Source organism: Dendronephthya gigantea, unplaced genomic scaffold (genome assembly GCF_004324835.1).
Source record: "Dendronephthya gigantea isolate DGI-Jeju-01 unplaced genomic scaffold, DenGig_1.0 000094F, whole genome shotgun sequence".
Lineage (NCBI taxonomy): Eukaryota > Metazoa > Cnidaria > Anthozoa > Malacalcyonacea > Nephtheidae > Dendronephthya > Dendronephthya gigantea.
In genome coordinates this window covers 727,307-741,973 of record NW_021163104.1, presented here as the reverse complement: position 1 = coordinate 741,973, position 14,667 = coordinate 727,307, and the positions used below count along the sequence as shown (strand labels likewise).

The 14,667-nt window shown below is 35.5% G+C and overlaps 3 protein-coding genes across 3 annotated transcripts; 2 read left to right on the top strand and 1 right to left on the bottom strand.

Annotated features, from left to right (window-relative positions):
• The first annotated feature begins 1,744 nt into the window (after nt 1–1,744).
• On the top strand, nt 1,745–4,988 carry LOC114533741 (ryncolin-1-like). Its single transcript, XM_028555336.1, has 3 exons — nt 1,745–1,841; nt 2,329–2,549; nt 4,845–4,988. Exons 1-3 carry the CDS (start codon nt 1,745–1,747, stop codon nt 4,986–4,988), a joined length of 462 nt encoding a protein of 153 aa, XP_028411137.1.
• Nucleotides 4,983–13,877, top strand: LOC114533695 (ficolin-2-like). The gene is made up of 2 exons (XM_028555294.1): nt 4,983–5,148; nt 13,596–13,877. The coding sequence occupies exons 1-2, from the start codon at nt 5,013–5,015 to the stop codon at nt 13,865–13,867; spliced, it is 408 nt and encodes a 135-aa protein (XP_028411095.1). The 5' UTR covers nt 4,983–5,012; the 3' UTR covers nt 13,868–13,877.
• On the bottom strand, nt 9,864–12,642 carry LOC114533692 (piggyBac transposable element-derived protein 4-like). The gene is made up of 2 exons (XM_028555291.1): nt 12,487–12,642; nt 9,864–12,095 (listed from the first exon to the last, which is right to left on the bottom strand). Exons 1-2 carry the CDS (start codon nt 12,624–12,626, stop codon nt 10,280–10,282), a joined length of 1,956 nt encoding a protein of 651 aa, XP_028411092.1. The 5' UTR covers nt 12,627–12,642; the 3' UTR covers nt 9,864–10,279.
• Nucleotides 13,878–14,667: the final 790 nt, after the last annotated feature.

The following is a 14,667-nucleotide window of genomic DNA, read 5'->3' as shown; positions in this document are numbered from 1 at the left end:
ATTGGAAAAATATCTGCTATTGCAGTATCGTTAATAAAATATACGTTTAAATATTCTCCACACCAGACAAAATTCTCTGGCTTTCCTGCATGCATCGTCTTATCCGCATTGCCTCGATTCCTGCTGCACTTTGAAACAGCCAAGAAGATCAGCTTGAGTGGCCTAGAACAAAATATTTTATTTTGGCTAAAGTGGGGCCTTTTTGTCTACGATCAACGACGTGGTTAGCTGATCTTGTTCGACGTCGCTAGTCAAATGTTTGCTTGAAATAAGCTACGGGAAGTTAATTATGCTGTCAGGACTTTGAAATATTCATACAAACGTTGCAATGTGATTCTTTGCCAGTGCTATCGACTATATCGAGTCCGTACGTAAATGTTATTGAGTATAATAAGCTTTGAATCCACTAATTTCAATTATTCTTGTTTCCTTTATAACGGTTCTTGTTGTAAATTGCAAACATTTACTTTGTAATAAGAATTCTTAATAAAAGACAACATCAAAAATGGCTGTTACATTAGCATTTGTTTCCTCACCGGAGGAATCGCGGGTTCGGGGAACGAGATTGTACAATACATAAAATGGAATTCTGACTGGCCCTGGGTACGAAGTTTGAAGAATTAGCAGTCCATAAACTGCCAAATAAGGAACGTTAATATTTAATATTTAGCTTGCACTTAAATTATTTATTTGCTGTTGAGTGCTACTAATAAAACTAACTTCTACCCAAACCAACTGTTCAAATAAAGTCCTGATATGATTTCCAATAATATATCTTAATCAGAATGTTGGTAAGTCATTTTAACATTAAAATTTATTTCCATTGACTTTGTTTCGTGAAATGCGGTCAAATGTTGTGTTATTTTAGGAGTTTGTAGGTTATGTATGCCCTTTGATAACAGAAACTTCATTAAATTTCCCTCAGTTTACAAAGAACGTAGTTGAACTTAAAAAAGAGCTGGTATGCTATTCAGTATATATATCAACACATTAAATCAGCTTTCTCGACATGCAATTCAAGAGATTTATTATTACTGTTCGTCCATGCAGTTTCTCCCGAAACTAGCTTTTCAAATAAAGTCTTGAAATGATTTCCAATAATATATCTTAATCAGAGTTGTAGTAAGTTATGCTAAACTTTGAAATTTATCTCTAATTACTTTGCTTCGCGAAATGCGGCCGAATCTTGGGCTATTTTTAAGGTTTGTAGGTTGTATAGACGCCCTTTCATAACAGAAACTTAATTAAATTTCCCTCAATTAACAGAGAAGGTAGTTATACTTAGAAAAGAGCAATTCTTAAACTGAAATGAAATTAATTATGATTTTTTGCACTTCACTCGATGCAAGTAAATTCTAGAGGTTTTTAGGGTCTTAATACACACTTCAAATTCAAGCCAGGAACAGTTAATGGAGAAACGAGTCAACAATAGGTCCTCCGGCGGGAATCGAACCTACGCTTTTGCGAAGCCGGTGCAATGCTCTTGCCACTGCCGGACATTTAGTGGGCATTTAGTTTCATTTAATTATTTTTTTGCTCTATTTTAATTAACTCAAAACAGCCAACGATACTTCAAACCCTTCGCTGTCTAACAGTATAATTGAAATTAAAGGCGTCCGCTTCCCTACTTATGATTGAATTTTCAAATTTTTATGAAACACAGCTTCAAGATCCTTTTGTATTCGTCTCTTTCCCTGGTAAATATCGTGCTATATTATCGAGTCGAAAAAAGACAATTTAAACGATGTTTGTTGGGGCAATCTTGAGCTTGCTGCTGCTTGATATTGGAAACATTTCTGCAAACCAATGTTCCCAGAAGAGATACGACACAATCATAAAAGGTGACTTGTCTTTCCATGTTCTTGGACCAGGAACTGGTCCCTAACCGTTGCTAATCTTGTTGTTGTTGTTGTTATTGTTGTTGTTGTTGTTGTTGCTGTTGTTGCTGTTGCTGTTGCTGTTGCTTTTGCTGTTGCTTTTGCTGTTGCTTTTGCTGCTTCTGTTGTTGTTGTTGTTGTTGTTGTTGTTGCTCTTGTTGTTGTTGTTGTTGTTTGGGGGCGACGCTCTTTAAAAAACTCTAAGGTTGTTGTTGTTGTTTGGGGGCGACGCTCTTTAAAAAACTCTAAGGCTCAATCATTATTTGTTTGATCGGAATGAAACTTGGCACAATTATTCTAAGCAATATTCCGCATCGATTGAAATTAGTAAAACATATTGTCGTGAAATATCGTTTAATACTTCATACATAATGAAAACAATCTGCTATCCAAAGCTTGGACATTTTGCATTCGAAAATCAGTGTTGTTCGAATTTTGTTAAAATTCTTAGGTGGTCAATCTTTACCTGATGACGAGATAATATCAAGACACAATATCACGTCTTCGTTTGTCATGTTCGAGTGTCACAATCACTGCAATAACAAACTCGAATGTGTTGGATTCAACTACAGAACAACAAAAAATGTTGAAAATTGCCAACTGACTAACGTTATTAGAAAGAAAGAAGAAACGAAAACGGGAGATTGGATGTTGATGCAAGATGTTGAAGCGGTAAGATTGACAAATTCTAGGCATAATTTGAATTCCGTCATCATGAAATAAATAATGATGTAATTCCAGAAAACATGACAAAGTTACGGATTTTTATCGCTTAGCGATGCTGCAAAATACAATCAAATTTCAAATATTATAATTGATAGTTTCGTCATACCGTTGATTAACACAATATAAATTATAATATTATATCTCAACTGTAAATCATCCAATCAGAAAGCTCGATTTGTCCCATGTGATCAGTAAATTAATCCCCGCTGCAGGGTATTCGAGTTTGCGTGTACCACGCGTGGATGCCTCGCACACGACTCGAGGTTTTCAACAATTTCAAAATGGTGGCAAAAGAAGCCATTTCACCCAGCTTTTGCGCTGCCTACACGTTGTTTCGATATAATATATAATTTATAGACCTTCCGCTCGGGGAATTCGACGAAATATTAAAATAAATGATAAGAAATAGGGGGCGCATAGAAATAAGGGGCGCATAGAATCCCAGGGATGTAGGAATTAAGTATCCAGAGATTTACCGAAAGTGCCTCGCTTCCTGATGCACTTTCGGTTAAAAATATGTATTTGGATGGTTTGATTGCCAAAAAGCATTCTTCATAACAAAATCTGTTTGATATTATTTAACTGCATGTAAGAAAATATTTTATATAGCTGCGATCTTGGGATCACTCTGTATTCGTGCCAAAATTCAACTCTTTCTCAAAATACTGCATCTCATGTTTCTTTTGTCTATACCGAAAAAAATGTGCGTTGAAGATTTATAGAAATCAGAAATATATAGACGTAATTTTAAAAGTACTTAGGTGAAGTCGGTGTAATTAATTATTAATGAAATATTACATTGATTCATGTAAAGATTAAAACCAATAGTTTTCTAATTTTTACATTGCTTAATTTTGTATAGACAAAGAATGAGGTTGAAAAACAAAAGGTTACCAGGAAATCAGGTATGATTCCAATTTAGATTTATCATAAACAACATGATTATAAATTTCTGGTCAGTCTAGTAATTTCATATTTTGAACAAAAACTACAAGAACTTTAATATTTAAATTTTTCAACTATTTTGCAATGAGAATATTTTAAATCATCTGCATGTCAATATGCGCCACATTAATGCAATACGTACGAATGAACCTCAGGGTCTCTTCTTTTAATCTTGATTGGGGTGGGAGGCATCACAAGAAGCGAACCATTCCCGATCTGGATCGAGCTTAGGGAGGTTGCTTGCAATCAGTAATCTAATTTAAAATAATTAACAGCAAGCATCTCAAAGTCTGTATGTTAAAAATGTGTCAAATGTCGGTCTTCCGGCAGGAATCGAACCTACGCCTTTGCGTCGCCAGTGCAATGCCCTTGCCACGAAGCTAGAGAGGCAATTGTAAAGAGCGAGCGTAGCTGGTGTGGATTTAGCATCGTAATTCCTGGGAATAGTGAGAATAAATCACTGAATTCAGACGTTATGGCACTTTACTCAATGAATGAAGGAGAACCTTTCTGGGTCCTAATTTTAATTTGAGTGGAAATGTTACTAACTCAAATTTAGGATGGCACCAGGGATCACAAAGGCGTAGGTTTGATTTCTGCCGGAGGATCGATAGTTGATACATTTTTATTAACTGAATTTAAGTTGTGATTTTTTCTGAAAATGAAGTCGTAAACCCTTTTCGCTAAATTTATCCTTCAACGAGCAAAGTGCCACAAAATCAATATAATTTATCTCTCGGGATAATAGGAAGCATCTATTTTTTCTTTTAGGAGCACAAGCTTCTAAAGGAACTTTTCAGTTAATAAAAAAGGCAGCTAAAATGCGTATATGCATGGGTGGCTTGGCTGTTTTAGTTTGTTTTTTCCTGAACGATTTGAAGTTTAGAATGCAGACATAAACTGCTTTGTTTTTTACACCAGTGGGGAAGGTTCTGGTTCACTTGGTGAAGTAGGCAAACTTAAAAATAATTGGCCACTACATAAGCTTCGACAATCTACCAAAACGGCACTTTGTCAACACAAAAAAGGGCACATTTCTTCCTTTTTGCCGTGAAACAGAAAATAATCTGATAGCCAAAACCCAATACACGAAAAGTTAAAAGCTATTGAAGCTATTGCATTCCCATGGGAGAAATGCAAGGGATTATTAGCCCGTTTACAAGAAATTATTATTGCTTTTATTGGACCACTAAGTTGTAATATAAAACCATGATATTTTTCAGGTGTCCACTGCGCTGATTTGTATGAAAAAGGAAATAACAAAGTGGAATTTATGAAATTGACCCTGATGGAAAGGGAAGTTTCAAAGTGTTTTGTGATATGAGAACATCAGGTGGAGGATGGACTGTATTTCAACGTCGTCTTGATGGAAGTGTTGACTTCTACCGAGGATGGCAAGATTACAAACACGGTTTTGGTAACTTGAGCGGAGAATATTGACTTGGTCTTGACAAAACACACAGAATGACAAATATTTCACAAAATGAACTTCGTATCGACATGGAAGATACATCTGGAAACACTACATACGCTCATTATGATTCATTTAAAGTCAGCAGTGAAAGTGAGAAGTACAAGTTGAATGTTGGAGGTTATAATGGTAAGTATTTTAATGGTAAGCAAAGAGAGTCCTGCTCTCTTTACAAGCAACTTTGCAGTGATTATAAATTCAGCATATTAAACATTGCATCGCCAGAAAAATTATCAATGAGTCATTGATATATGTAGATAAAATGAAGAAACGTTGGTACTTCGCCGATCAACCCCAGAAATTTGAAATATCTTTACAGTATTTTGAACATTTGCAAAAATTTTAAAATTAAAAACAATATCAAAACAAAAATCTCAGGGATAGCAGGATTTGATAACGTGCGGTCGAGGCCCCATTGAAATAAACGTCGGAAGAAACTGTAAAATGTAAAGAAAGAATGAAATATTATTTAAACGAGTACATACAAGAGAATGCTATGAAACTCGAGGTGATGGCTTTATATAGTGCATGTAATGGAACATAAGGCTCCGTAGTAATGTTCCGGCCATATAAATCTAATGTTGTCAGAGTCTTATACTTCATTACATTGACACGATTGATAATAGACAACAACTCTTTACCATAGCATTTTCTGAAGGAGTGTTTCAGCCGCGTCGTCGTCGTGTTGCCGTCCTACATTCTTGAAATCCCTGCTATTTACGGGATAAATTTGATCAAACGACAAAATCTGTAATATTTTTTACTTTGATTGACAATATTATATCCTGCGACCATCTTTAAGCCTTCGCTTTTTCCAAGCAACATAACGTTCTACTTGGATTTTATCAAAATTACTGTGGCTATCTTTAAGACCAGGAACGGGGAATCAAGGAAGGAAACGGGGAAGGGAACGGGGAATGATAAAACCAGGAATGAGAAAAGCCGGAATCTTCAAACCAGGAATGAGAAAAGCCGGAATCTTTAAAACCAGGAATGAGAAAAGCCGGAATCTTTAAAACCAGGAATGAGAAAAGACGGAATCTTTAAAACCAGGATTGAGAAAAGACGGAATCTTACGGCCGGAAGTTTGAAACTAAATTAGTTACAATTTCCGCGCGTAATACAAAATACGCTAATTTGACATGGCTATATTTTCCGTATTTTACCAAATTTCGCAGCCAAACTTAGCATTTCCACTAATTCAAGTACGCTCAATTCTTTTATCTGTTATATGGAACATAAACTGCATTCTTTTGTGGGGGAAGGAATATATAATACATATATAATAATATACAAACGATGAAACGAACACAAGGACTGACAAGGTTAGTTAATTGTAAACAGTTGAATTTGTTGATTTGGTCTCATTCATAAACCTACAAAGTGGAGCTTTGCGCGTTGCTATCTACCGTTTAATATCTACATTGCTATTGAAATTGAATAATGTTTGGTTGGAAATGAAAACATTTTGGATCCAAATTTGAATTTCCAAATTTTCATATGAATTGCATACTACATGATATAAAATATGCAAGAACAACTTCATTAAATACACAATATATTTTATAATTTCTATATTCTGTACATTGTATTTACGGCTACCTAATATATCAGTATAAATCTATGCGAACAACAATTTTGCTCCATTTAATACATACATATTAAGCTTATTTTGCAATATATATTTGTCATAGTTCATGGTAACAGCTTTTCATTATTGAATCAGATTACCCCTGAACAATGCACTACACTTTTGTTGTCCCAAATATAACATAATTTTGCTTGTAAGTAAAATTGTATAGAAAATGAAAATATTTTAGTGTATTTTGTACCTTAATTAACTCAGATTATAATTAAACAGTTACCATTCTGACCCAAGGTTTTAATGACTGGAGGCTGATTAAAAATATACAATAATAATCTGTAAGTAACTAACAGTTGCAATCAATTAAAATCTTGGCTCTTTGAGAACAACTTTGTGTTGGGATGGAATTTTGGAATATATCCTATTGTTATTTACATAGAGTAGATTTATATTAAGTAGCAGCAAATACAATATACTGGTAATATTCCAAAATTTAACAACATATCTTAATTCTTTTATCTGTTATATGGAACATAAACTGAATTATTTTGTGGAGGAAGGATTGAAGGAATATATAATACATATATAATTATGCAAACAACAATTAATTTTGCTGCACTTAATACATTATTTTGCACTATATAGTCATAGTTCATAGTAAAAGCTTTTCATATTGAATCATGCTAGCCTAGAAAACCACAGCTAGGTTTTCCCTACACAATTTCTAAAGCATTTTTATTATATAAACCATTTGTAAAAGTAAATGCTGGTTGGAAATTATACTTTTCTAAACAAGACCTAGGATATATTCCAAAATTCCATCCCAACACAAAGTTGTTCTCAAAGAGCCAAGATTTTAATTGATTGCAACTGTTAGTTACTTACAGATTATTATTGTATATTTTTAATCAGCTTCCAGTCATTAACTCATTGCCGGCGGGTCAAAATGTCAACAATTTGAAGTGCGCTCATTGATACTCAAATATCTCCCAAACAAAAAGACATACCGCCACGAAAATGGTGTCATCACTGAGCTATATAATAATTCCTGGAGGACCAGCTCGTCATTTTTCGGTAACTTCGCCGCCATCTTTTTGAAGCCACCAATATGGCGGACTTCGCCCTTCTGCGCAACCGCAGAAGCTCTGCTGACGCCACTTGGTTCCTTTTGGCCATGGTATTTACCACTGACCAGGCTCAATTATGAGCCCGCTACGGCAGTATTCTCCCCCCTGGTTTTTGTAAATAACAATTCTCCCCCCTGGTTTTTAATTAATAGCAATATAGTTTCAACCAAGAATCATATTTGCATAATATATATATAAATATACTTTTCATTCAAGTCATCAACTTGTACCTTAATAAACATTAATAGGCTTTAAAAGTTTTCAGCATTCTCTAATTGCATCCCTGGACCCTTGGTCATAGTAAATAATAACATTTATCCCTCCATAGGCTCCACTGATTAGCCTAATGAATATAACCCCTTTGGAGGTTGATACCATAAACAGAAAATTACAAAAGTTGCTGCAGATTAAAGACACACTCCTCAGTCAATGCATGTTTATATTTATTTCATTAATTAATAAATATGACAAATGGTATAAAAACACCAGCCAACAACAAAATCAGATAACATGAAAATGAAGAATAACAATGCACAGTCATAAAATGCATGAACTTCATCCTGAAAAATAAAAATGGAGATATGATCAAGATTTATTCACAAGGTGCAAGAAGCTAAGAAATAAATTAAAATCTGTGATAATTGATCATTTCACTTTGGATTTGACAAGGTAAAAAAGATAATATATTAACTAGGCTTTAACAGGCTCACTATCAGAGGTTGGAATTTTACACTGTTTACAGCAACTTATTATTTTGTATCAGCACCCTCAGATCATGTTAATTGATGTTGGGTGGGATCAATAGAAGAGTGACTATAGTAGACTCACTGAGGGAATGGTTTACCTATTAACATTCACGTTGGTCATATTCGGCAAATTTTCTCCCGGTAAAGAGGGCTCAGTTTTCCAGCGGTCTTCGCATAAAAAATTAAAAGCTTTTCGTTTTACGCCTTGCTCTCAATTTTGTGTAAGTTGTCCGCTGACAATATGAGCCTGCACGAGTGGGAGAAACTTAGCTAAGTTGGACCTGCGTGATTGATGTTTGCTATCATGAAAACAACATAGACTAAACTGAAAAGATTGACACTGCCAGGAATTTAATTTTTTCCCCACACAAGTTAAGAAAAAATGATAAAATTTAGGTATAAACATTGCATTGACAGCACTGTAATGCACCAAAAGGCGAAAATAGTATCTTTGCTGTTTGTACCACACGTTTTGATGGATTTATTGTCTCAGAGGCTTTGGTAATCAGTTTATACTCATAGTCCAAACTCGAAAGGCCAAAAACGAAATTGTTTATAGTAAAAAAGTTGAAAAACGGCTTACCTGGACGTTATAAAATAAGGGCCTTTATAATAAGTGTCCTTTCCATTTGTTGAACAGGGAAAAAGAGAAACGCTTTTATCCATTTTATATGAAAAACAAAAAAATATATACGGAAAGCTGAAAATATTTTCATAAAAATCGGGAGGGGGATGGACACAGTTTTTCACCTTGTATCGCGGTATGTCAGTGGTAACTACCATGAGCAAAAGGAACCAAGTGGCGTCAGCAAAGCTCAAAATCCGCCATCTTAGTGGCTTCACTTTTTTGACAGGAGCCGGTCCTCCAGGAATTATTATATAGCTCAGTGGGTGTCATTCGATAGAGGAGAGCTTCCGCTTTCGAACGATACCAATTTCAATTTCATCGCACGCCCCTGGCATAATTTATGCAAAATGTTTGCATAATTTATGCAAAAAAAATACATGTTAATTATGCATAAACGGCGCTGTGGCTCAAATTAAAAGGGCTGTGTCAAATTACATTGTTGTGACATAAAGCTCTACCCTTCTTCTACGTTTACACGAAGTTTCATACTTGTAGGGTAAATAGAAGTATTTTTACTGATTTTTTAAAAATAGTACATGTAATAGACTAAAATTTACATTTTGTGCTCTCATGAAACCCTGCGTAGTATATATAGTGATTTAGTCATTGTCAAAGTATATTATGATACTTTTGCTCTTTTTTCATAGCTTCATTTTCATGGGGGTATTATGGAACTAGAGTAAGTCTTGATAAATCTAGAATAAGACACAAACAACCACATTTTCCAGGAAATGAAACACATTTATTTTTACGGTTCCTCCTGAGATAAGCTGTTGAACATTGTAGGTATAAAAAAATGTGTGCCAAATCAGGACTCATCCACATAATTGAAATATGTGGTGAATATATTCCTTTTCTGGCCAAAATTGATGTGACACCATACTTGATCTAAGACGGTAAAAAAACTTAGACCAGATGATGATTCAACCTAAAGTCAACTACATACAATTTTGCTAGTCTAATACAGGTAGTACATTTACAAGAAATAAAACTGTTATTTACTAATGACAGAAAGCTAAAGATTTACAATTCTACTGTTCCAATGTCAGGTGGTTTTATGCCAGTGTGAGTAAAGTAAACTAACTTTACTTTTTTTTGTTTTTATTTTGTATTTATTTATTTTTATTTTTTTTCAAATTTATTTATCACAACAAGAAAATTTACATGCAAAAAATTATCTATACTTATCACATGCTTTACTATGCCATGCTTTGAAACAATTATAGTCACTAGAAATGTGGAAATACTTTCTCTGGCACTCAGGACCTTCACAAAAAGTATTTACACGTTTCTCCCCCCTCCCTTCCTTATAGCAAAGAAAGCAATTGCGTCTTACACCAGGCTCGATCCCAGGTGTATGTTCTACATGGAAAGAATCCGGATTCACTTCATGTTTAGTCATGCTAGACACCGGAGGGTCATCATAGTCTGTCATATGACACAATTGCCTTACAATTGCCTCCCGAAAATCTACTATGGTATACCCCTTCTTGCGCTGCAGCTCTTTTATATCCTTGTTCTCGGCCCGATGTTTCTGAAACAGTATAAAACTATTAACAATTGCCATATCTATAAGATGATAATTTAACAAAATTTTCCACCACCTATAACATTTCCTACGAATGTTGTGAGAAGCAAGAAGCTGATCAGACCTATCTACGGCATTCATGTACTGGTTGTACCTATGTATGGCCTTAGGCTGGGGGACATCTATCTTAGCAAATTTCTTGTCCACCATTGCCCTTCTCTTAGCTACCACCTGGTCATTGGCTGAGTCAATAGTAGTCAACACTGATACAGGCTTGTTGTCAACCCATTGCAGTGTCAACACCTCTGACTCCCTAACCCACCGTAACCCTCCACGCTTCTGGGTCTTGGCCCAGGCTTTTACGTCTTTTAGACTCTGCGGGAAACCTACCCTATTTATTCTAACTGTGCCCGTGGAGGGAGTACCATGCAAGAATAAGTCCCTAACTAATTGGTGGGAAGTGTAAAAATTATCAAAATAAACATGATAACCCTGATCAAAATACTTATCTAATAAATTCATCACAACATCATAGCCCAACCCATGCTCAGATGAACCTTTGGCCTTCTTTCCTGTGTAGATCTCAAAGTTACAGGTATACCCATTAGAACTGTCGGCAGCAACCCATAACATTATCCCCCACTTAGTAGGCTTATCTTTCATGAACTGCCTAATCCCTGACCTATTCCTAGATTTGACCATGCGTTCGTCAACAGCAATATTCTGTGAAGGCTGGTACAGTTGTTCACATCTCTCTCTAAAAGACTGAACAAAAGACTCTACCTTTCGCAGTTTATTGCTGGGGTCTTCAGTGACGGGGTCCACCACATGCAGAAATGCCATTACAGCCTTATACCGAGTCCGAGAAATTATTTTTCTTGCCCACAGACCATGATATAAGGTCTTTATACTCCAATAATTTGTTATGTCACTGTTGACCCTTACCAAACCAGCATACACTAAAAAGGCAATCAACCTCTCAATCTCTTCAAGGTTGGTGGGTTGCCAAGCCCCGTCCTTTGTTGTGTAAGTGGATGGTTGAGTACCTATTTTTATGTGGGCATAAGCATTGGTATGGGTGACTACCTCTTGAAGCATTTCCCTTGTGAAGAAGAGCCTAAAGAACTCAACTTCACGGTTCATACTTCTGGTGAAAGCATGATCTAGGTGGATCCCAACAGCTCGGCTAGGGGCAAAATCTGGAAGAACATTCCTAATGTCAGGATCACAAAATCCCTCATGCACTTTGGGGCCTGATGGGTTAGGAGACAGGGAGCTTTCACCTTGGGACCTAGTGGGTCTACCCCTTCCTCTCCCTCTCCCTCTACCCTTCCCTCTACCCTTCCCTCTACCCTTAGATCGTTTTCTAACAGGGGAGTGGTGTTCTGAAGATGTGTCAGAACTACAACTTTCCTCCTCATTAGCAGCATCAGCAACATCTGTAGGACCAGTATCTTCATCACTAAAAATGTTTCATATAATTATAAATCATATACAAAAGTACACTGGAGAAAGAGTCAAAATAATTATACATTAGTTTACTTGGGGCTACTCTGTGTATGTAATCGAACACACGTCTACTTGGGGCTACTCTGTGTATGTAATCGAACACACGTCCAAAGGGTTTGGTCACTTTGGTTTGCTTAGGATTGCGGTTATATTCATAATCTATCATGAATTTTCGACAACGATATAGTATACACAACTTACATTTAGTAATTCTGGTTGGGAAAGGTTATTTGGAGAAAATAATCTAATACTAAAACGTGAAAGTAACGCTCTTCATGCAAACGAAGACGCGCCGCGTCATGGCAACCGCATAACAATGTAGTAAAAATGATCTGAATATTTACCTTGAAGCTCCAGAAATTACGCCTAACTCTCGATTGATGAACTCTTCTTCGTCTGAAGACATTCCGTTGTTACTAGCACAATCAGAATCGGCTATTTCTAAAAGAACCTCTTCTAAAGTGAGTGCACTTGTTGATGCCATGTTTACAATCTGACACGCCAACGGAAAATGAGACCTGAGCAACTGTGCGCAATTCTTTCAAATCACCTAAGTTGCCATAAAAGGTTTGTTATTTTCTCTCAACCAATGAAATTCCGTATCTAGGGTAAGAAAACCCTCCGGAAGCGATTTTTGAACTTATTATCCCCGCAGCTGCCATAGCAACGATGATTTTGGCTTCCGAAGTTGCCCGACCGCTTCTCGACCGTAAGAATCGCCATAGAATGTATGATTTTTTCTGTTATCGCTCAAAAATTGCTCCAAACAATAGAATTCAAGATAAGGATTCATTTAGTATGTTTTGCGTTGTTTTTCGTTGAAGAGAAACGAAGATATGAGCAATTGAACATCGAGTGTTGATAATGCCATTCAATAACGCGTCGTATGCATATATTTCGCCTTAGTGACCGTTTCGAGGTTAGAAAATCATTCTAAATTGAGCGTAGCACCAAACAAATTACACAATATGCATCAGATTTTTATGCTCTATCGTTTGGTGGTACTGTCGTCGTTTTATTGATAATATTCGCGGAGTTATGTGATATTTAAACTTCCCGACAATATTGTCGGGTTGAATATCCACCTGTCGACAATGAGTTTTAAAACCTTGGGTCAGAATGGTAACTGTTTAATTATAATCTGAGTTAATGAAGGTACAAAATACACTAAAATATTTTTATTTTCTATACAATTTTACTTACAAGCAAAATTTGACAATCATCTTGAAGTTCAATAAAATTAATTGCATCATATTAGATTACAGAAGATATAAAATTAATAAGTAACGAATAAAGAATTAAGTATACGAGTCGTTGAATTATTGCCAAAATCAAATTCGTAGCTAACAAATTGTAGGTATAGTAAACACTCGTAGGATTTTGGCATTACTTGCACTCCTATTCGTTCTATTACATTATTAATTTTTAAAACGTCATATACTTTTGCATTAAGGTACAGCAGGAGACTCGTTGAAAAAACATAACGATATGGCTTTCAGCACCAAGGATTCTGACAATGATTTTGGCAATAATTGTGCAGTGGAATTCAAAGGAGCCTGGTGGTATCGTTATTGTCATGATTCCAATTTGAATGGTTTTTATCATTATGGCAATCACACATCGTACGCTGATGGAGTCAACTGGAAACATTGGAAAGGTTATCATTATTCTCTGAAATCAACATCAATGAAGATACGACCACGTGAATTTGGAAAGAAGAAATAAAGTTGTTGAACAATAAAGAAACTGAAAAGAAATAGGGTGTAGTGCACTAACACGGAACTTGTTGGTTTTTATAAACATTTAAAATATTGTAATAAAAAATTATGTGACGTATATTTAGATAGAAATTCTATAAGAGTATCATTAGAATCAGCTAATTTCCATGGCAGCTATATCTTCGTTTGCTACATTACATATAAAACAGAATATCTACGAAGGAAATGGGAACTTGGATCAGGACACAACTTTCAACATTTATTATGAGCAATATTGAGAACAAAACAAAGACTTATTCTGTCAAAAGTTGTCCCTCATGTATGGTCTTATCCGCATTGCCTCAATTTCTGCTGCGAAAAGAAGACTTTGATTCTATGCATTTCTTTGTTGGCGATTTTCTTTGCGCTAATTTGCCTTTTTTAGCATAAATATTTATTGTTTTACATGTCCGTTTATATTGATCGTCTTGTTTGGAATAAAGAAATTTTGAAGTGTTTTTAATGAAGAAAAAGTCTTTCGATATTTTCCGGGCGAGATAATAGTGAAAATGTAATAATATAACGTGTATATAAGTGTGGAATATCTTCATTAGTATTTGACAATAACTTTGAAAAAGCCTAGCGAAGTGGAGCCCTAAATTTAGCCCATGATTTATTCCTGGGTTACCGCGAACTCCGTTTTGAACAACACAATAAATTAACCCTGTCCTTGAGGCAAAATTTATCTCCCATTTCTGGCACATGACATATAATTGAGGAAAAGAAGTTGCATAAAGTAGCATCCTGTTCATTTCTGTTAAAATAATT